Source organism: Pezoporus flaviventris, unplaced genomic scaffold (genome assembly GCF_033815535.1).
Source record: "Pezoporus flaviventris isolate CSIRO_AGI_PZ_B2104156 unplaced genomic scaffold, CSIRO_AGI_Pfla_v1 ptg000078l, whole genome shotgun sequence".
In the NCBI taxonomy this organism is placed as follows: domain Eukaryota; kingdom Metazoa; phylum Chordata; class Aves; order Psittaciformes; family Psittacidae; genus Pezoporus; species Pezoporus flaviventris.
The window spans coordinates 8,819,019-8,842,441 of record NW_026892626.1 but is presented as its reverse complement, the minus strand read 5'-3'; the positions used below and the strand labels follow the sequence as shown (position 1 = coordinate 8,842,441).

The 23,423-nt window shown below is 40.2% G+C and overlaps 1 protein-coding gene across 9 annotated transcripts in view; it reads left to right on the top strand.

Moving 5' to 3' along the window:
- Positions 1-23,423, top strand: part of CREBBP (CREB binding protein) — a 95,421-nt gene that overhangs the window by 19,784 nt on the left and 52,214 nt on the right. For 7 of the 9 annotated variants that reach the window (XM_061473389.1, XM_061473390.1, XM_061473386.1 and 4 more), the window contains one exon: positions 16,378-16,554. The exons of the other annotated variants lie outside the window; for them this stretch is intronic. In XM_061473389.1, the coding sequence (XP_061329373.1) occupies positions 16,378-16,554 (177 nt within the window). The remainder of the gene's footprint in view (positions 1-16,377; positions 16,555-23,423) is intronic. 9 annotated transcript variants of the gene reach the window in all.

Below are 23,423 nucleotides of genomic sequence, written 5' to 3'. Positions count from 1 at the left end.
TATTCCAAAAAATGCTGCTTCCCAATTGCAGGGGACTCTTAACAAATGTTACATACTTGACCATGGTCGCTTAGTTCTCTGTTGAATAACTGTTGCCAAAACAGCGTTTTTACTGAGAAGAGACATATGTGCTTTTATAATAATACAAACAGAAGAAAGATCTCAATATATAGAAACACATAACAGCAAAACACACTGACTCGTGGTAAAATTACAGTATCTGTAACACAGTTTTGTTTTGAAACATGACCCTGGAAAGTGGTGCTCCTCAGATGAGTTTACTCTGATCTGTAGAAGAGATCTGGTGACTTGAAAAGCTCTCTTACCACAACTGTTACTCATGGCACCTGAAATTGAGTTGTTTCCTATTTCTAGTACACGAGTTACATTTCATTTGCAGTTGTGCAATATCATTGAAGATCTTTGAAGTGATAGTCACTTGGCTGCCATCTTCTGCATACGCTTAAGCAGGTATCTAGGTTCAGTTTGGCTCTACTGCTGCAAGGTAAGTACTGCAAGAAATGGAACAGACAGCCTTCATGGGGGCAGACCACAGCATGGTTTCCCCTCTTGCTTCCAACTCAGGCATCAAAAAGCCTGTTTCTGTTAATTGGCATTGGCTTGCCATTCAGCTGTCAAAAATGTTTATGGTGACTTTTCAGAGTAGAATTGTGCTGTGATCATCTACTGTGGTCACACAACACAAAGGTTAAGGATTTTGTCACTAACACTAAATAATATTGGTTCCTGTCTTCTTCAATGTTTGTGTTTGAGGTGGGGTTTATTTCTAAGTAGTTTTTCTGAAAGACACTTTTGTAAATGAGACTAACAAATCCACCAGTTCTTTTGGAAGCCACGGATTAAAATCAAGATTTCCATTGTTGTTTCAGAAGGTTTATTAAAATGATAAGATTTTCCAAGTCTTAACCAGTAGATGTGACTGAAATTACTTCTTTTGAGTGTTTAGACTGTTTTCACATACCTTCCTGCTGCTGTTTGTAGGTTGTTGTTTTTTTTTTTACACAGGTAAAAAATGACTCAGATGTTGGGAGGGAGGAACACCTGCGAACTTAAATGTTGGTCTGTTACGAAATACCTGATTACTTCAGTCAGAAGGAAGTGTCTTTGTCATAGTAATTTTCTTAATAGACTGCAATCATTCCCATAGATACTATATCACAGAAGCATTTCTGATGACAGAATCTTTTACCATGCCTCAAAACTTCTTACTTGAAAGATAAACTTAATGTTTGTACTTGACAGTGAGCTGTGATTATTCTGGGAATCCTATAATTGGAATTACATGCAGGAATGTGTCAAAGCAGCCAGTATTATGGTCTGAAAACTAAATGCTGGTTGCCTATTTCCTTAGAAAAAAGGAATGCAAGAAATCAGAGAATTACTTACGGCATTGTGTCAGCCTGTCTAAGGAATGGATCAGGAGTGGAAGAGCAGTGAGAGGAGGCTGTTCTTTTTCTGTGGCTTCCACAAGTGATAACCACTTTGTTGAAGTACAAATGGGACACCTTTTTACTCTCGGACGAAAACCAACAGTACATTTACAAGTTGTATTTTGGGATTTTGAAATGTCCTCACTTAGCTAGGGGGTTGAAATTTCAATACAAGAGGCTACACGGTATGGCCAAGTCAACCTCATAGAGGGTAGGCTAGTTTTCACCTGTATTTAAAGATTAACTTTTAAATGAGAAGGGATGTTTTGATACAGTTTCCCCCACATCTCAATAAAAAAATACTGAATTCTTACACAACTGCTACTTAACTTTGCATGGCTGAGGACAAGGAATGGCAAAAAATTAAAATATTCCTTTCTTCCTGTGAATATTCAGAGGAAATAACTGGTGGTTTGGAAAGCTAAATCCATTTGTGTAGCATATATAGCCAATTTGACTGCTGCAGCTTTGTCTGTCTTGCTGTTACAGTGAAGAGTATTTACTCCAGAAAAACCGGGGAGGAAAGTGGCACACTAAGCTTATTTATTTGTGTCTTAACTGTTTATATGTAATTGCAGTGATAGCTTTAATTCTAAGGCCAGAAATATTTTGTAGAATCGAGATTTCCATGAATGAGGACTGCAGATGATTTTTGAACTCCTGGTGCTACAAAAACTACCTAAGTAGCATCTGGAAATGTTAGTACTTACAAGCTCTGAAAATGCTCAAGCCCCAAGGTGATAGTCATGTTCTTTTGTATGTGTGTACGAATCTGCTTTAGGTTTGGCAAATAAGCAGTGTACTGTGCCATAAAAGGGATTCAGTAGTGCCTTTGTTTCAGAATGAATCATAATGCCATCCAGAGGGACCTCGACACGCTTATGAGGTGGGCTGATGCCAACCTTATGAAGTTTAACCATGCCAAGTGCAAGGTCCTACACCTGGGTCAGAGCAATCCCAGGCACAGCTACAGGTTGGGCAAAGAAGAGATTCAGAGCAGCCCTGCAGAGAAAGACTTGGGGGTGTTGGTTGATGAGAAAATGAACATGAGCTGGCTTCAGCGTGCACTCGCAGCCCAGAAAGCCAACAGTATCCTGGGCTGCATCAAAAGGAGCATGACCAGCAGGTCAAAGGAGGTGATCCTGCCCCTCTACTCTGCTCTTGTGAGACCTCACCTGGAGTATTGTGTGCAGTTCTGGTGTCCTCAACGTTGGGACAAGTCCAGAGGAGGGCCACAAGAAAGATCAGGGGACTGGAGCACCTCCCGTATGAAGACAGACTGAGAAAGTTGGGGCTGTTTAGCCTGGAGAAGAGAAGGCTGCATGGAGACCTCATAGCAGCCTTCCAGTATCTGAAGGGGGCCTCTAGGGATGCTGGGGAGGGACTCTTCATTAGGGACTGTAGTGATAGTACAAGGGGTAACGGGTTAAAACTTAAACAGGGGAAGTTTAGATTGGATATAAGGAGGAAATTCTTTCCTGTTAGGGTGGTGAGGCACTGAAACAGGTTGCCCAGGGAGATTGTGAATGCTCCATCCCTGGCAGTGTTCAGGACCAGGTTGGACGAGGCCTTGTGTGATATGGTTTAATGTGGGGTGTCCCTGCCCATGGCAGGGGGGTTGGAACTTGATGATCTTAGGGTCCTTTCCAACCCTAACTATTCTATGATTCTGTGATTCTATAATGAAATTACAGCATGTTAAATATAGAAACATCCTTGCCAAAAGGACCTGTCTGAAATAGACTTTTAGAAGAGAGTAGTAAATAGATTCTTTAGCAGTCTCTGGGAGGTGCTGCTGTTTTGGGGTGGAAAGGTTTTGAGTTTTCAGAGTGACTGCAGCATTATGCTGTTCTATCTGTAGGGTATTCAATTTTTTTAAGGGAATTTTAGAAAACAGACAAAAAACAAGTGCCCTTTGAAATTTTTGGCAAATGGACTAAATTAAGTGGCTACCCTTACAGCAGGAAGATCTCTCTGGACAGTCTTGAAGGAGTCCAGAGAAGGGCGACAAAGATGATCAAAGGACTGAGCAGCCCTTTGAGGAAAGGCTAAGAGAACTGGGTTTGTTCAGCCAAGAGCAAAAAAAAAAAAAAATCAGGGGAGACCTGGTCACCATGTTCCAGTATTTAAGGGTGGCTGCAGAGAAGATGGAGACTCCTTTTTCACAAGGACTCGTGGGAAAAACAAGGGGTGATGGGCACAGAGTTACTTCTGGGGAGATTCTGACTGGACATAAGAAAAATTTTTCACGGTGAGAACAACCAGCCATTGGAATAATCTCCCCAGGGAAGTGGTGCACTCCCTGATGTTGGACACTTTTAAGATTCAGCTGGACAGGGCACTGGGGCATGTAGTCTAGGTCATGCTTTGCCAAAAAAAAAGTTGGTCCAGAGAATCTGTGAGGTCCCTTCAGTCAGCATTCTGTGATTCTGTGCTTCCATGGAAGTGGAAAAGTGTTGGAACACCATCAGTCGAAGATGATGTTTTGTTCTTGGAATGAGTTATCTTTGCTTCATTAGTCTGATATTGGGTATCTTGCATTAAAATAAGTTCCTGGACAACTGCTGTGTGCAGGCTGCTTTCGGTGAGAGGCATGTATGGGCAGGCCTTTGTTCACACTGTTCAATTTTAAGTGTGTGTTTAAAGACAACCATCAGAGTTTGCCTTGTTTAAAAACCTCTTGAGAAGTCTCCTGGTAGGCTCATGTGAATTGTTATTCCAGGAGAGCCTGTTTCTACAGAAAGACTGGAGGTTTCACAGTAACTGTTGGAGTCAGTGTATTTCAAAATAAACATATTTGGCTCTTAAGAGTTATTTAAGTATTATTTCAACAGTGTGTAAATTATTTATAGTTCTGTTTCTCCTTAGTTACTGTTAATGTCAGGCTATGATATTTGTGCTAAGTGGTTGTTTGGACTGAACTCTATTGATTTTTTTTTTTTTATTTCTTTTTTTTTTCTTTTAATGTATTTCATGTAACCTGTGGTGTAAGTTTGTTTCTTGTCTGTTTGAAAGGTACCTCCTCCCCCCCCAGCTCTGGATTGAAATAGAATAATTAATTCGTAGCAGCACAGTCTCTCCCTTCGGCATGTCCACTTTTCCCTTAGGACTCATGTCTGTCTAGGAAGTACATACTGTAAAGAAGGAAAACAGAAAACCTCTTTTCATTATATTTTTGGGACACCTTTCCTGTTGCTGTTAGTCTGTAGAACTACTAATGCCTTTTCTACACCTCTTTGTAGGCTGTTGTATCACACAGACTACCTGGTAATGTGTCTTTGGCCAACTTTTGCGAGATAAGTGGGAAAGAATCTCTTAAATAGTGCTACTGTTTTTCTTACTGAAACACTTTATTCCAAATAATACTGATTTTTTTGGAGAGTGTTGAACTCTCCTTTTTTTTGTCTGTCTCCAGCAAACTGTAGGGACTTCAGAACTGCTGAGGTGCTGGTAGCCACATCTGTAAATTCTTCTGTGACCTGTTGGGTACATTTCAAAAGGCTAATATTTGTGATACAGAAAATAACGGAAGAAGCATTAACTTTGCATTGAGATTTGCTGTTGGTGTAGAAACCTGTATTTAGCTTGATGATGATGAAGTAGAGGAATTAGGGGAGGACAGGGATATTTGAGTTGAGATCAGGTTAGATCTTAACTCAAAATTAGAGTTAGAAATTTGTTAGAATTAGAAAATTCTGGTTTGGTGTGACATTAGTACACACTGTGTGTGTACTACTACACTGTATGTGTACTGATGTGTTTATTAATACAGACAGATTCTGCTTCTAGAAGTAACTTGTAAAGATTTTGGCCTGTGAATATACACTCTGTAGAGGTGTTCCTTAACTGGATTTCAGTCTTTCAAAATCCTCTTTGTAAGTGCTGTGGAGTTACTGTTTGTGTCCAAACTATATTTTTTGGATGAAACAAACCTTTGAAGCATCTTTGGTTAATTTAGCGGTTCTTGTTAATTTTCTATCCTTATGTAGTAAGAATATGTCTTGTTTATCTTGAGAAAGCGACTTTTTCTGCATGGCATTCATGAAAGTTCTTGAAGCAATTGGAATGCATTGATCAATTGTGGCTAATTATCCATTAGAGCTTTGATGTTTTTATTTGCAGAGGTGGCACTTGTTACAAAGTAAGCTGCCTGAGCTTTGTTTTTGCTTTGTAAGTACAGCAGTGCTGCTCAGTGCAGAAATTACTTTGATTCTTCCTGTAGTATACTTGGTTGTATCAGCGCTCAGGCTTGTGCAGAATTTTGGAGACATTTTCTTTCCTAAGGCATATTCACAGTGCAAGCATGTGATTAATTGATTTCTTTTTTTTCTTTTTTCTCCTGGAAAAGGTTAATTTCTAGTTAAGTGTATTAAAAGTTTGTTCTTTATATACCCAGTCATTTGTAAGGAGCACTTTGCCACAAAATTCCTCCTCTTGTATTTCAGCAATTATGCAGAAACATTCATACACTTTTAAAGTGGTCTTGTTGCCCTGGAATAACTTAAATTTGTCTTTGACCTCTATGAAATGCTTGGAAGAGAATTTCAAATCTTGTTACAAGTGGTAATAAAACACCTGGTCTCCTCTTCAGGGAATTTTTGAAATGTTATTTCCAGCTTTACCAAATCTCTCATCCTCTAATAAAGGATGAAGTAAATTACAATTGTTCCTGGCATTTGAGTATTTTTCTTTGACTTAGAGAGTCTTGCTCTGCAGTAGTAAACTAAATGCTTCATGATTCTGTTGCAGTAGGCTTTTATTAGAGCAGTTAGCTTAGGTAGGGGAGTGGAGACTTCAGCACAACTCAGGCTTCCTCTGAATGCTGCTTGCCAGGTCACGATTTAGTTCTCAAACTGATTCTTGTTTTTTTTTTTTTTTTTTGTTGTTGTTGTTTTGTTGTTTGGTTTTTTTTAAGGCATTCTTGTTATTGACTTCAAAAGTGAGTATTTTAAATGAGTGTTTTGTCAGACCTCCAAATCTGCAGGTTGGTTTAGGTGAGCTCTCACCTCAGCTGAGGTAACAGTACTGCCACTGGGCCTGCACCGAAACGGAGTTTTGTTTTGTTTTTTTTTTTTTATTTGGTAACACCACTGGCTTTCTGCCATAAAATGATTAATCTTTTCCTTGCTTCTCCATCTGTCCCCCTGGCATATACATCCCAAGCACCATGGAGACTTTCTTCTGAAACATGTTACTATAGCATGAAGTAGTAATTAGCAGAGACTTATTTTTTTGTCAGTAAACAGATAGAGGATGGTGCCAGCATAGTAAAGAAAGCCTGTCTTTCCCACTTCACACATGAATGTGAATTCCTAGTGGACTTCTCTTTTACACTTCTTGGAGAGCCTTAATCGGTTAGGTAGACCTTGCTTTGTGTCAGAGATTGGTGCTTCATACCAGAGGGAGGTAAGAGTCCAAAGTGCAAAGTCCTCAGCATTTGTCTGCCTGGAAAGCAGCTCTTTTGTACTGAGTGTGCAAGCAAAGTGGCTGAGTGGAGTCGTGGCAGTAGCGTACAGGACAGGGACCGAGGAGGGGATTAATTCCAAGTAGTTGATGCTAGGTCATAGCAGCTCTGGAACTTGGGTGTGTTAAGCTCTTTGGGAACCAGTGGTGAAGCAGTGCAGATGGCAGAGCATTAGTCTCTATCTCTCCTGGAGTAACCACTCTGGGAAGCAGAAAGAAGCCTTTTGAAAGGAGTTCTGTCCTCTTTACTGTTGCTTACTAACAGTATTAAAATAAACTGTCTGACAGTCTGAATTTCTGATATTCTTCCATTACTTAATGCAGATACACTCTTACATTCACAGTGCTTTGTATACTTTTATTGATAACTTCTGAGATGCCCAACTGCTTCGTTTCCTTGTCTTAAGCAAAAGATAAGAAAGATCAAAAAGTAGAAATTATTTAAGCCAAGTAAGGTGACGCACTTCTTGGTAGCAAAATCATTTAAGTTAATGGGAAGAGAGAAGGGAGACAAAATGCTGAGCTTGTTAACCAAGCTGCATGTTGAAAGCCCAGATTTCAAGTAGGTGTAGTAATTTGATGACGGAATATGAAGGCTTAGTCTGATAATGGAGTATTAAGTGACTGGTTTTGGTGAGGCCCATAAAAGAGGAAAGTAAAGGGTGCAAGGGATTGAAGTGGCTTGGTGGCAGCAAGTACAGAAGAGGTTCTGAATCATCTCTGTCCTGTGGTGACTTGTGACAGTGCTGACTTGGAGGCAGGAGCAGTATACCTGTGTCTGTATACCAAATCATTCTGTTCATGCTGAGCCCAAAGGATACTTCTTGGATCTGTGGGTCATAGTGGGAAGTGCAGAATTTCCATTTTGTACCAGCTTGCTCTTAAAAAGTAGAGAGAGGAAAAGTGTCCTTAATGTGTCGGTAATGTAATAGGGGATTTTGAATGAAGCATGTCAGATGCCGAGTTGCAGCTGCTCTGGAAGGGCTGGATTATTTATGCACAGTTGCTCTGACAACTAAGGGCTATTGATTATGGTATAACCCTAAAGTTGCAGCTCAGGCATTCAGAAAACTGAATCATTGTTCACAGGTAGCTTTTGAAGCGTGAAATAGTTATTGTCGTCTTGGTATTTAGCATGTTATTTCACACTGGGTTATTTCAGCAATACAACAGGAGGAAGTAGGGAAGGTTCTTTGCAAGTACAAGGGATTTGGAAGAAAGCAGTGGTGAGTGACAGATGCGTCTTACTAGAGCAGTTTATACTGTTGAACAGGCAAGCTCTCATGTATGCAGCTCTTCATCACTACTATTAGTTTGTGAAGACCTGGCCTTTTATCATAAGAGATCATGTCTAAGATGTCTCTGCTCTCTCTCTTCTTTCCTTAATTATGACATGCATTTTCTGTTCTCTGAAATATAGCTCAAATTGTAAATCTGGGTCTTACAATTAAATTGATTTTAGCTTTCATACGTAGACAAGTCCAGAAGAATGTAAGGGTAGAGGTGGCTCCCTGAAAAGGCCGTCTTTGTCTTCCTCTTGTAACTGTCTTGTCAGATTCAGAGACATGGGAACAGTTTAGTGGGGGAAAGAATGGTTTGACCTTTCTATTTTTCTGTTGCCAAAATGGATCTGAGAGTGGCATACCTAGTAGATTTTGGCTGTGTATCCTCACGCTGCACTGTAGAGGCTGTAGTTCTTCACAACACCCTTCCCCAGGGGTCTTCGAAACCATTCCCTATCATACTTTCAGTTTGCTCCCATGTCCTCAGATAATCTTTCTGAGGTGCTGACAGGAGTAAACTGGCAATAACAGTGGCTCATTGAGAGCCCTGGTTACACCGCCCTCAGCTAAACATGTTGGGGAATAGCAGAGGTCTTTGTGCCTTTTCTACACGGCGATGTTAATCCGAGTGTCATAATCTACCTGTCCATCTCTCTACTTAGGAACTTAATTATCTGTGAGACCTTTAACAAAAATGAGTAAAATTGACCAGTGATATACAAAGTGATTAAACTGATTGGAGGAAGGGGGAGGAGATGCAATGCCGATAGTCACAGCACTGTTGCTTAAACCCAGTTTCCTTAGGTTATCCAGCTATCAACTTTACTGCAATCACTGTCAGTCTGAAGAGGCAGCTTAATTGCTACTGGATTGAGTGAATGAAATTCTGTCTTGCAGTGCGCCCTGTCTTGATCTTGTGTCATTAGAAGAGCAGTCATCTGAAGTTGCACTAAGCCATGTTCTGTCTAGTACGGTTCTGTGGTGCCAAGAAAGATACAATGGTTTGATGCAGTTTTGGGGTTTCTGTTCTGCACCGCTGCTTTCCTGGACTTTGATACTTGTCTGTGGGTTTGTTTAATGGTTTTGGCAGCTTGGTCAGAGTCTTAAATGATTTTTACTTCCTGGGGTAACTTCTTCTCAACCTTTCTATATAGACAAGCAGAAGGGAACTTGTAATTCCCTTTCAATTATTAGGTTCCATTTAATAAAGAATTATGCATATAAAAATGACAGCGATAAAGTCAGACACGATACCTCTGATTATTGGTTTTACAGCTTTTGTGAATTAATTCCTGTTGATGAGTAAAAGCAGACACTATTTAGATGAAAGATTGCCTTAATCTTCAGAATTTCAGTGATATTTGGTCACTTACATTTTTTCTGATTTTTGCTTTGAAGCTGTAGAGCTTCAGCTCTTCCCTGTTGATATGTCTTTGCTAAATAGGAAATATTCCTGTTATCACCTTCCTATTCCCTAAATTGGTACTTAGGTTCACTTCAATCCTTACCTTAATAAGATACACAAATTAATAAGCTTAAATAGTAAGCTAAATAAATTAGGGTATGATTGCAATTAGATTCTGTTGCAGCCATGCATTTTAGTACTTTTAATAGTCCTTGAGGCTTTTCTGAATCCTGTCATTTTTACATACTGTTCACGAACTAATACAGCATGATCGTTGTCATTGCAGTAGCTTTCACATCAAGCCAAACACATAAAGAAGCCACTGCATGCTTACCCAGTTTTCTTTTCAGACCTCCTGTTGTCATACTGAGAGCTCAGGGTTGTTGTTCAAGCACTCTGCAGATTCACAGCTTTCAAAGTCCAGCCAAGCTGTCTAGCTTGCTTCCTCTCTTTCTAGGACTGTTTTCTAGTTAAAAATCTAGTAGGTACCAAACAATATTAATGGTAACTATTTTTAGTTTACAGAATTGGATCATAATCAGATTACTTCAGCCAGGCTTATTTTCTGCTGAATCCATGCTGCTTTGAGTTCTTTGATTGTCATATCAACCTTTCAGTGGTTTTGCGGCTCTCAGGCTGGTCCAAATCTGGTGGTATTTCTTTTTGGTTTTGGTTTTAAATACTGGCCATAATAACCTTCTATATTTGTACAGAAGAGTCAGTGCTTCAAAACTTCATGAAAATCAACATTTAGCTTAAAGATAAGGAGGGGGTTTTGGTTTTGGTTTTCTTCCCCTGGACTAGTCTGTCTGGACCAACTAACAAAAAAAGAAAATTAACATTAACTCTGTGTAGGCAGTGGTGGTACAAGATACAAAACTGGGAGTGTTGTCAGAGGTGGGTGCTGCTTCTTGGCATGTGCCTGCAATGAGGATGCTTTCTCTCTTGCAGGAAAACTGATAGTGAGCTCAGTCTGTCCTACCAGTCCCTTTAATTAAGTTTGGAAACCCTAGAGAAAGGTGGGTTGGGGCAGCCAGAAGAGAGCAGGGTTGCCCAAAGGAAAATGGGTAGTAAGGAGCAGAAGTGTGTACAGTTCTGTGGTTTATGACAGTATATTGGCAAGAAAGCTGAAAAAGGGCTTGTGAATAGGAAATCGAGTGCTTGTAACAGTGAGTGGGTTTTGCAGCATGTTGTGTTAGTTGCATGTCTTGGGAGCATCAGAGGAATATGTGGTAATGAAGTAACTGAGTGAGATAAATGGCTGTAGTGGTAAAGGTGAAGGGACAGTTAATAAAAACTTGAGAGTAGGAGGAAAGGAGAGGATTTTTTTATGGCTTAGATGCTTCATGTACAAAGAGAACAGCTCCTTGATGTTCAGCTAGAGGAAGTTCTGTGGTATGTCAGCAGTGATAAAGAAGGGAGGAAAAGGGTAAGTTTTTAAAAATAGAAGAAGTGGTATAGTGTAAAGGTCCAGTCTGGTCCTAAGGTATCTCTTAAATTAGGTTGGTGAACTTCTTATTTCAGTCCCATCAACCTGGAGTTGAGCCATCGGATGAGATATATAAATTTGGTTACAGACTTGATCTATAATATCTGTGAAGCTCTAGGTGCTAGAGGAAATTGAATTGCTGTTCTGAAAATAACCAGAAAGTAAACCAAAGAGAAGTACCTCCCACACCTGCTGCTCAAAACTTGTGTAGTCCAAGTCAGCTAAACAAAGGTTTGGTTTTCTTTTTTTCAGCTTGGAAGTTTCTGCGTTCCTTGGCTGGTGAGAGTATAGTGAAATACCCTATTTCCTCTCCACTCTAAATAATAGATTCCAGTATCTTAGTGAGTTGCCATAGTGATATAAAAGGGAAGAGAATCTGCTTGTATTTCTGGGATAGCAGAATTATTAAATTAAATGTCTTTTCCATTAAAGGAGAGTAGTATTATTCTGTTTCTGAGAAGAACTATTTTAGAGTAGGAATAATGTGTTTAAGCTGGTTTCCTGCATTAATCATGCCACTTCTTCAGGTGCTTCTAGCCTTGACTTGCAGTTCTGTGTTAGGGTGGTTTATAGCACCTTTCATCTCCCTATTCACAATTGATCCACAGCTGCATAGAGAACACCTGGCTTGTAAAAACGTCTGCTTTACTCTATCAGAAGTCATTGCAGTTGTGAGTGCAAAGAACCAGGCAAGAACCAGGAGTTGCACAAAATTGTGACGCAGAAACATGAGTATAAAATGTGAGTTGCCAGAGGACGAGGAGGGGTGAAAGGAGCTACCCAGGATAGACATCAGAGAACATGGCCTACAGAAAATGGTGCTTGAGAAAGGAGATCAACTGACAATTGAATGAACTGATGGAAAGGAAGAGAAGGCAACAGGGGAAGAAACATCCTTACGCTTAGTACTAAATGGGAGTGAAGTGCAACATAACGCAGGTTTTCAGAGAGCTTTCTGCTTCTGTTGTGAGGGAAGTGCACCAGCTACCATGCTAATAGGTTGAATCTTGAGTGGTCCTGTGATACACACATCCATGCCCATTTGTTGCAGGTGTAAAAAGAAACAACTCACACTGGATAGCTTTTTTTATTTTCTTCCTTCCAGGAAAGTAAATTTAACAAACTTTAAGCAGTACACAAATCTTTGTATTGGCTCAGAGTCCTGCATGAAAAGACCATTCTTACCAGGTTGCTGACTCCCATGTTCATGTTGGTTTGTCATCTTTAATGACTTAAATATAAAAACAAAGATCTTCTGAGTATCTGCCTTCTTCCCCCACCTGCCCCCTCATTTCACATTGGAAAAGAACTGAGGGAAGAGGCAGAAGCATTTGAGCCTTCTGAGTCGCTTGGTTCAGAGCTGCTGGTTTTAGTTTGCAGAATGAATAAGCAGCATAAAATCTTTACTATGTGCAGGCTTGATCATCTGATTGTATTTTGCCAGTTGTTTTTTGAGATTTCAGTTAGTGGTTTAAATGAAGTTCTGAGGAAGGTCACCTTATCTCGATGCTCAGATTAACCAAGAAATGCCAGCTAATGTCTTAGGCAGTAGGATATCTTTCTGTGTTGATATGCAGGGGTTTTGCCCCATTCTTGCTTTTCTTCCATCTCCTATTTGCTGCCTTTGCACTGGTGAGGTGCTGGCAATGCTTTTGCTTTGCTGCTGGCTGTGTTTGCTGAAAGTGCTTGCTACTGGAGTAAATGTTGAGCTGATCTTTAGGTTGCTAGTAACAGCTCTGAAAGGCTGTTGATCTTAATGCTGTTTGTCAGCAGGTTCTTCTGCCACTAAAATTCCTCGTTGATCCCAGCCTCGGTTGAAAACTATTACAAATAGATAAGAGATCATTAGAGCAATTCTTGCATTGTGATGTGCACTTCTAGTCTCTGGAAATCACACTTCTGTTAGTAAGTTTAAGTCCTCTGAGGCGTAACTGAGCTTAGAAAACCTGAAACTATGAACATCTCTGAGCTTTATTAAACTCATCTTGTATATGGTCCCTCCTGACATTTGTCTCCATATTTACTTCAGGGACTGCCACATAAGAAAGATCTTAACACATTTTCAGATTTATTTTTTTAATACGGACTTCAAACAAAAAAGGTCTTTAGCAGTTTGTTTCAGTGGCCATAATTTACCAAAAAAAAAAAATAAAGTGTAGGTTAAAGTGCATATCTAATGTTTTACAATGTTGTCAAACTACCTGCTTTTTTTAAAGTTGTAGACTGGTATTACTCTTCAGCCTTAGGTTCTTTTAGTTGGTTGAAGAACAGCTTTGGAATTGGAACACCATGTGGCAGATAGCAGATTTAAAAATCCACAATGTTTCAAAAGGAAGCTGCTCTGCTTCTGGCTTGGTTTCAAAGAATAGCAAGGCATTTCTAAAAATTTCAATCAGATATCTGTTAGTTGATCACCTAGAAGAGATTATCATCATCATATTAAGCACCCAGTTTGGAAGGCTTGACAGGTTGCTTTGTTGTACTGAGTTGTGATATGTTTAATAACAAGATCTATTGAAAAGGAAATATTTTAATATGATAAACCTGTTAGTATTGCAGTTCGCTGATGCTTTTGGGATGTTCTAGTGGCTTAGAGTTGTAACAAACTTAAAATGAAGTTTTCTGTTCTTTATCTTTTGAGTCAGAAATATTTGTAATATTTTTCATAAAAAAACTATTTTTAAACATTTTTCCTGTAATGTTAATCTTTCTTGAGAATGAAATGAGATGAAGAAAACTTCTCTGTTTCTTTTGGAGCAAGAACTTAAATTTGGTGTAAAGTTTGCTTAACATCCTCACTGCCTAAAGAAAATCTCCCACTTTTTGAAAATTCAGCTGTGTTTTAAGATTCTGCCAGAGGCTTAGAATGTTACCCTGCACAAACTGAACAAGTCCGTGGTGGGCAACTTTGTTGCCTGCACTGGGTCTTTTCCATCTCCTCTCCTGGTGATCAGGTCTCCCCTGAGCCTTTTTTTCTCTGCTGAGGAAGCCCATCTCTCTCAGCCTTTTCTCGCATGGCTTCCCAGCCCTTGGATCAACTCCGTGGCGATTCTCTCGACCCTCTCCAGCCTGTCCAAATCTTTGTTGAGCAAGGACCAAAACTGAACACAGTACTCCAGGTGTGGCCTGACAAGCGTTGAGTAGAGTGCGATAATGACATCTTTGTATCTGCTAGAATTGCCCTTGTTGATATAACCCTTTACTGCAGCTGTACACTGTTCACTCGTGTAGAGTTCATTGTCCACTGGGACCCTGAGGTCCTTTTCCACAGAGCTGCTCCCTAGCTGGGCTGATCGCAGCCTGTGCTGCGCTCCTAGATTATGTTTACAAATGAATTGAGTTTGTAGTTGGGGATTTAGTTGTAGTTGGGAAAGCGGAAAACAAGTAAGAGCCAAACAGCTAATGTTCCTATTTCTGGCCTCTGAAAGGTTTAAATAGTCATAAGCTGCTTTCTCAGAATCTCACTTTTAGTTTCAGAAATTTTCTTCACCGTTAGTCTGATACACCATCATAGTATTAATGAGTAGCTGTAGGTATCACATGATCCTTTCTCATACTTTGTCTGAAATAGTGGGCTAAGATGAGTGGGTAAGTTTAGTAAATACTTCACTATTAATTCCTCAGAGAAAAGCTGCCAAAATAATAATAATAATAAAACCTTAACATGCAGTCCTACAGAAATACAGAAAATATAATTGTTAATATTTGTGCAGTGTGATGGTAGCTGTACTTTTCTGTAAAAGCAGTCTTTACTACTTAGTTTTTGATGCTGTTAAGCAATGCATTTTTTGGACTTAAATGCTGTTTGAAGTGTTCAGCTTTACAGTGGAAGCACATATCTGATAACCTCTTACATTGACAAAGAACAGCTGCAGTTTCTTTTAACATGTATGTAGTGGGTCAGGTTTTTCTGTCAAGATTTAACAGTTTGTACAGTGGTAAAAAGGCCTGAATCTGGCAACAGCCACTTGGCAGGATGCAGGTTAAGGGAGTATTTCCTAACAAAGCTACTTTGAATGTGGTTGGGCCAGCTGTCTGAAACCCAAGTGTACAAAGTACACTGACAAAGAGGACAAGGCACAGTCAAACTGTGTTTATTGGACTCTGCTCTGACGTAATTCAGTGATCTTAACCAGTGCTTAATCAACTGGTCATACAGCTCGATTCCTGTAAGCAATTCCTTATGATGAGGCTGTTACACTGGCAAACTGATGTGCACGTTTCCTCTTCCAGCCATGGGAATAGTCCTCCTGAATCCCTGCTGGTAAGGAGAGTGAAAAGACCAGGACCATGGAAAACCACTATGTTGTATGTGGAAGGGCCACAGAAGTCAAAGGAAGGGAAAAATAGGATTTAATATTTCAAGACTTGCACAGTGGTTGGATTTATATTTAAGACATTCTGACAGATGATAAGGTCATCTAGAAATCCTTCCAGTGTGGGGCAGGGGGGAGCACAAGCATTATCTGTCAACTTTTATTTCCTCTTTATTTGGAGGGAGAAGGAGAGTCCAAGTCTTAGTTGTCCTTGTTGAAAGAAATAAATTCCTGCTAAAATGTCTTTTCAGGACCTTTTGTCCACTGTAATATTAACTGGCTCAAGTAATAGAGATTTCACTATTTCTCTTGAGAGACTGTTCTTCAGGCAAAATGCCTCTTCAGATGGACAGTGCTCTCTTTACTCATTCGGAAGGAGTCATGTTGAAACATGACTTAAGGTCATGACTCCTTAAGAAACATTGCCCTTAAGGAGTTTTGGGGGTCTGATTTGTCAAGGATGTCAGCCTTAGATAGATGTCCTTTTTCTCAGACATTTTTTCCTCAAGTACAAAATCATAAGTAGATAAGCATTTGCTAGATGCCTCTGTATATTCCCTCCCTTCTAGTCCATGTACAAAGTCATGCTTTGTGCACAGAGTGCACAAAGTGTTACAGGATTTGAGGTTTTGTTGGTTTTCAAAAGTTTTTGCAGTGCTGAAAAAAGTATTTTCTGTCAATGCAGAATAGGAAGGGTAGTTCTTGTTCTCCCCTTCCCCCCTTCCCCTTTCCCCATCTCATAATGATTTTGTAAGTTAAGTTGCAACGCCTGAGACACAGAACTGTGAATTTGGAAAAATTTTTTTTTCATACTTTTATTTAAAGTTGTAAAATTGATACTATAATATTGAGGAACTGACACTGGAATTTGGTGTCTGTGAATGCAAAGATCAATGTTTGACAATGTTTTCTTAATGTCCCCTTGGAATCAAAGAGGTGATAATAATTTCATTCATTCATTCTTTTCCAGATGGGAATGACAGGTAGCACTAGTCCCTTTGGGCAGCCTTTCAGTCAAACTGGAGGGCAGCAGATGGGAGCTACAGGAGTGAATCCTCAGTTACCAAGCAAGCCAGGCATGGCGAATAGTTTGTCTCCCTTTCCGGCCGACATCAAGAGTACTCCTGTCACCAGTGTGCCGAACATGGTGAGTCGTACTTGCCTGTTTCCCTTATTCATCATGTCTCAATCATGCATTCTAAATTCTTGGGTGATACAGCTTTGGCAGCATTACTGGACCACTACTCCATGATCATTTAAACATCAGAGTTGCCCCGTGGTTCCTCACTGTCACTCTGTAGTGTGTGCAGTAACTTAACTTTCAAAGAAATCACAGTGCTTTGGTGTAAGAACTGTATTACTTCCTTTCATTTTGTCTGGTACATTTAGTTCCAAACCAAATTAAAATGGCTTCTCTTTAAGTGCTGTTTGTAAGTTTAAATTCCCAAATCAATTATAATGTGTTAGATAGAACATCAGCTTCCTGAAACAACATAGTACCTTTCATATCCTTTGAATCTGAAGTGGTAAACATGCCACATGTTTCTCAGTTTCTGTTGTGTGTGACTTGCAGCTCACAAGCTTATGAGAACAGTTCTTATCAGGATACCTTGCCCAAGTTTGTAGTATTCTGTTTACTAGAGCTTGCTTTATAAAGTGAAATGAAATATTCCCATTTGTCTCAGTATGTCTGTGTATTAATCAAACTGCTTGTGTTGTTTCTATGGAAACTCAGCTTGTTGCATTTTATATTCTTGTACATGGTAGCAGTTACTATAGAAACTTGTAAAACCTTCCATAAGATGCAAATTGCTTATTTTTCAACTTAATTAGAAAACTCGCTATTTTTTTGTCACAAGCCATGCTTGTCCTTCACATCAGTGATAGGCTATCTGCCTATCACTAACAAGGCTAAATATGAGGGAACAGAGTGTAATAAACTTCCTCTTTTCTCCTGATTTTAGAGGACCACTTCCTAATTTTCCTTTAGCTACACTATAAAATCTTTGCTTAATATCATCTGTCATTTGCTGCTTATGATTATGGAAAGGAGCTGGTGACTAGAATTAAGACCATGTTCAGAATACGACTTGCACTCATGCAGATTAGTTGTAAAAGACAATTTGCTGCATGACTATTCTAATTTTGTTTTTAAAATACTTTAAGTTTAGATCAGGTATAAAGCAAATGAATTATTGCCCTGATTCTGCAGCGAACCTGCAAATCCTCCGAAGTGCTGTGTTCATCTCTGGGATTGGATCATTCTGAAGCCAAATTTTTTTCTCATTTAAGTACCAGGGTTTGGGAAGCCTAAATCTTAATGTACTAGTATAGGATGTAATGGCAGATACTCAGGTGGAACAAAAAAAGGCATTTGCCATCAAGGCTTGTCCAGTGGTTGGGAAGGAAGTAAAAGACTTTCAATTTCCTTTCTCCCATCTTGTCCAAGAGGTGGAATACAGCAAGGGAAACTTACTTTCTTGGTGCTATCAACTGCAGTTTCTTTAAAACGTCAGAAATATCACTTGTCTTCTGCGAGGACAATCAGTGACATCTTTCTTTGTTTCTCAGGTGTGTTTCTCAGCTTCATATGTCCAATATATCTTTTTCTCCTCAAGCCAATACAGAAAGTAATGGCCATTCCAGCTGACAGACATCTGTACTGTTGAACCAAAAGGTCTCACCCTGCTTATGGGTCATGTGGTAGCTAGAGTTTGATTACAGTTCTGAGGGGGTGGAATTTTTATCTTTAAAAACTGAAATTTCCACTTAAGCATTTTTATTGCAAAGCCGAGAATTTAAAAGGAAATGTCAGACTTGTTAAAATTTAACCTTTACTTGGCAGCAGTGGGTAAGGCAGTGTAATTATTTGGTAATGGTGCATACATGGCCATATGCTATTCCTTCCACAGGGACTTTGCTCTGTTCAGTGTACAATATGAACAGTGCCCTCTGAAAGAGCATCTAGTCTGCATTTTGTTCTATTTTTGATGCTCAGTGTGTAGCTGTGGGCCTTGTTGTCTGGATGTAGTAATATATTTCACTCAGACAGTCTTTTCCAAGCAGTCTTTTCTGTGGCAGTCATTACTGGAGCAGGCACATACTTCATATTGTTTAATTCTCACAGTGCCTCTCTGAGATAAAGACGTGTTGCCCCAGTTTTAAACATGAGGCTGAAAGGCACAAAAAGACTAAGACTGGAAGAATCTGCTGACTCTGAACTTGAGGTTTGTATGCTCTGGCTTGCTAAAGCCTTCCTCATTTCGTATGTTAAGATGTTATGGGTAAAATAACATCTACATCAGCTAGATGTGTGCTTCCATAACTCATGGAAGTGCTGTCTGTGTCTCATGTTGGGCAACTAAAATATGACTCAAATAGCCCTTGTGAAAAGTTGTTTGTGACAGAGGCAGCTCCCCAGAGCAGAGTTCCAGTGTACGAACTATTGTGCCATGCTTTCTTTCTGCAATCCCTTTGCCATTTGCTGTATCCTGTGGTGCATATTCCACAAACCCATGTGAATGAAAACATTGGTTATATGTTGCATGTCTGACACAGGAAAACATGTTCCAGCATGATGTTAAAACCTTGGTTACCAGTAAGAATATCTAAATAAAAGAAGAGGAAATGGAAAGGTGCAGCTGTTGTCTTAAGGCCCCTTAGTCTTGAGAAGCAGGAATTTCTTAAACACTTGTTTTGCTTTTCTTTGTAACCTTGTGTACATTGCAAAAGTAAAGCAAAAGATGAGATGTTTTTAACCCACATTATTCTAAGCATCATTATCTGTGGCACCCCTGTCCTAAATACTAATGGGGAGTTTTCCCACTGTGAGGCATAAACCTCACACTGGCAGCTGAGATAAACCTCGGCTGCAACAGTGGACTTTTTTAATCTTAATTCAGGCTGCCCTCTCCTGAGAAGACCACACTCTCTCTTGCTCCCCAGCTCCCGAATGAAGTGGTTCTCAGAAGTGTTAGTTAATGGCATCTTCCAGCCCTACACTAGACGCTGAGAAGCATGTTGGTATAATCTGTTTAATTAGGATAGAAATAACAAACCTTATGGTATTAAAATGTTTAAAAGGTCAGCATTAAGGTATTAATTTTCAGTGCCAGCTGGATGGATTTATTTTTTTGTTTTGTTAACTGTGGATCTGAATATTAGCTATTGCTTTGTATGACTGTGACAGGATACAATCAGTTTTCCTTATAGATTAGGCATCTTGAAATCTTGAGTGAATGACTTCAGAAAAGCAGATGTTGCTTCTTATGTCCTGGGAAGTTTTGGTGACACACTGTTGGGTTTCGGTGTTACTTAAATTGTTTGATGCAGGATTGGCAATGCTCTGCCTGTAGTGAGATTATGCAAAATCTCTGTGGGACTGTGGCAGTGAGCCATGCTCTGCACTTTGGCACTTGCCGCAGTGTGCAACTTACACGGGAACCAGGAGCCTCTTGATACTGGAGAACCCAGACTCTGGGGTGTGCTGTCAGTGGGGGACCCCTGTTAGACTTTTTCATCAAACTTGCTGAAGCTTTGCACTGTCTGCAGTGCTGTGTGTTCCAGGCATTGTAATAGATGGCTTCTTCATGGACATACCAGTAAATCTAGTATTTCTACAGGGGTTAGGAGTACAATGTGTGGAGTTCAGCTTCCAGACACCAGCTTGGCTTCACAGTTATCCCTATGACCAGCAGATGGAGTTGAGAGAATATTACTTTCTGGAAGCAAAGGAAATCGTTTCTCCTCATTTCTCTTGACTTGGAATGGAGCAACACATCTTCTCTTGTGTTTTTTGCCCCCCTGTCCCTGATCTCTTATTAAGCGACATCTTGCGTTTTCTGTTGCATTCTTCTTTGTTTCTCTGGGTTCTTCTGTCTTTTCAATTTCTTTATTAACACATTTTGATGAGAAGAGAGGAAAACAGTGACTGGGGATGAGGATGTCTTAAGTATGCCTTAATGTGGACCTCCTAGAGAGAGGAAGAAAGCTTTGAAACTGGGAGGCCAGGTTTAATTAGAACAAATAGAACTGTAGCTACTTGAAATAGACAACTCATATTTTATTCTAGAGACCAGAAATAAAAGGCTTTATAAAAAAACACTAACTGTTGAGTCCTGACAGTGAGGACGTCTTTATTTCTTAACCTTTCAGTGATTTATTTTTTTTTTTTTTTTCCTCTCTCTTGTAGCAGTCAGTCTTCTCTTTCACTGTGGGAAAGGTCTGTGACTGTTGCCCCAGAGACATGCTGTGTTTCTGTTTGCTGATCTCATCAGTAGTCTCCTGGTCTCTGGTGAGCTTGCTGTGGGCTTGCTGTTTGTTGTGCTCACCTTCCCTGTGCCTGCCCTGAGCTGCATGCTGAAAGTTTCTCATTCATAGACACGCTCACTCCTTCCCATCCAGAAAATCTCAGCTGGTGTGGAGCAGTGGCCTCGTGAACAGCTGGGAAAAGCTCTTGTCCATGTTGCTTAGCTGTTGTCTTCTAAAGAAGATCTTAATAACCTGGAAACAAATCTGACAGTGTTCAGTGCCAGAGAAACTATGTTATTTTGTCAGGAACAGAATAGGCATCTCTGTTCTGTATTGGTGCAGGAGCTCCTCCCAGAAACACTGCTTTGAATGGCAGAACATTTTAGGTTTTGCACTATCTGCAAATATGGTGCCAGGCTGGCAGAAGCTGAAAAAGAGGATCTGCTCTTTCCCCAGAGTTCTGGCTCGTGTTCTGTTCTCCCATCCACATATACAAAAATATGTGGTAGAGAATATCCATCACCACTTCTTACTGTCTTCCAGTAGTTGAGGTGAAAGTACTCCAGTGCTAGCATTCTGACAGCATGCCTTCCCTTCACATACTTCCCTTATTTGTCTCTTATCCACAGATTTTCTATTTGGGGTTTTTAGTGTTGCTTATTCCTCTGTCTGTTTTATCCCCTAGTAAATCCTATATAAACCTCTCTTAATATTTTGTTGGAGTCATTTCCTGTGTGTGAGAGCTGGTCTCTGTCTGCAGATTCCTTTATCAAGTTTTATTCCTATTTGTTACTTCAAACACTTCAGTGTGTTTCTTGGCATTTGCTGGTCTTTCAAATCAGAAAGACAAGGAGATAAAATTCCAAAAGTGTATCCTTAAGAAAGACACTGATCCAACCCTGATTCCCAGCAGAGTCAGTGACATAATATTGAGACCTTTGCTGGTTTTAAAAGAAAATTCCTTTACCAATTAAAAGCCAAGTGCACGGAGGGTGTTCTCTAGGACCAGCCATTCGAGTTCTTTCTATGGCATGACCATAGGAGCCTCCTGACCTTTTGCAGTTATGATGGGCTTGCAAGGCTCACTCACCAAAACCAGCTTCAGAGGTCAAAGTTATGTTCAAGTAAGTGAAAAGTGGAAGTTGGAAGATGAAAATACTCCTATTCTCTCTTGACACAAAGGCTCTGCCTGTAGCCATGTCAGTGTCAAAGCTCTGAAATAAATATTGGGCTCTGAATATATTCTTCATGTTAAGACTGTGCATCATGTTGGCTTTGTATGTGGGAGCTGGGCATCACCTTACTTCTTTTCATGTTTGATGGCTGCACGGCAGCCTCTCACATTTGTGCTGCTAACAGGCTAACATAATTTCTTGCCACTCAAGTCCATTGCCCTCCAGAGAGCACAGTCACCTTCTGACGTAGTGTCCAGTTCAGGAAGCCTTCACCCCCCCACCCCTTCCCTACCCCGTCTTAAGTCTTCTGCCCACCATACAGACTCAGATTCCTATGCCTCGTACTCCTGCGTGAGGAAGTGAAGCATTGCAGGGTTATTGGACACTAATGCTTGTGCTTGTACTTCAGCTCATGTCAGCTGCCTTTGTGTGTGCATAAGCCTCCAGCCTCTGGAGCCAAAGCAGACCTGTGGATTCCTCATTTCAGAAGGATCCTTCCTGTTTGGATAGGACTGGGCTGTTCAGACCATACCTGTTCACAGTAACTGGTGGAACGAGAGAAACCACCATCCACGTGGAGAGTATCAGAGTGAATTGCAAGAAGTGTAAACTGGTTCTGTATCTCTTTCACAGGGAAGCTCTAGTAATTAGCCTGGGTTCCGAAGTGACTGCACTGAGAAGCACCTCCTTCCTTGATGTCATTGCAGTTTTGTGCAGAACAGTGCTTCATGGATTGTTCAGAGCTCGTTCAACACTGATCAGAGCATTTCTGTCAGTGACACTGCAAATACTTAACTCCAGTAGAATTGTGGCTAATTAGAAGTGTGAATCGAGATTTACAGTTCATACATACATCCAGTTTGTGCCCACTATCCCTTCTCTGAAAGGGACCCTCAAGATCACACTTCAAGCCTCTGATTAAAGGGGAATTGAAGAGGTTTGGGGGTGTTTCACCTTGTGTGAGTGAGGGTGGGATGCAGCCTTGCTCTCTTCTGATACTGAAAGGGTTGGAGTTTTTCTGAAGTGTTAATTGATAGACTGGATGTGCCCATAATGTAAATCCACACGTGGGTGACAAGTTAAAATCTCTTGTCACTAGTGACTAACATTGCTTTTCTAGTCTTCTGTGGCAGTGGGTTCTTAATCTTACTGAAGTCCACTGTGGATTACACACCTGGCTTAAAGCACTAAAAGATATTTTTAAAACGCAAAATTTGTCCTAATAACAGGGGTTGCAGAAGGTGGTAATCTTCTGTCAGGGAGAAGGAATGAACATGGAGATAAAGATGAGGTATTTGTGTATCTGTGCTGCCCAGAAGCACAGGAAGTTTTTGCCCTTTGAAACAGGGAGAGGGCAGAACTGTCTTCTTATGTGAAATACGTGGTTTCCATAATTTTAAATGGGATTACCTGTTTTGCACTATATAAGTGCTGTATTACTCTGTTTCTAGAAAACTAATTAATGAAGCTACCATCTCTTGGAGGAGGTTTTAGCAGACTTTGAACATGTGGTGGGTGTTTTTTCTGTGTATGGTGAAACTTGGCAAGGTGGCAAGAGAAGCAGAACTCTTTCTTTTACCTTGTGTGTCTG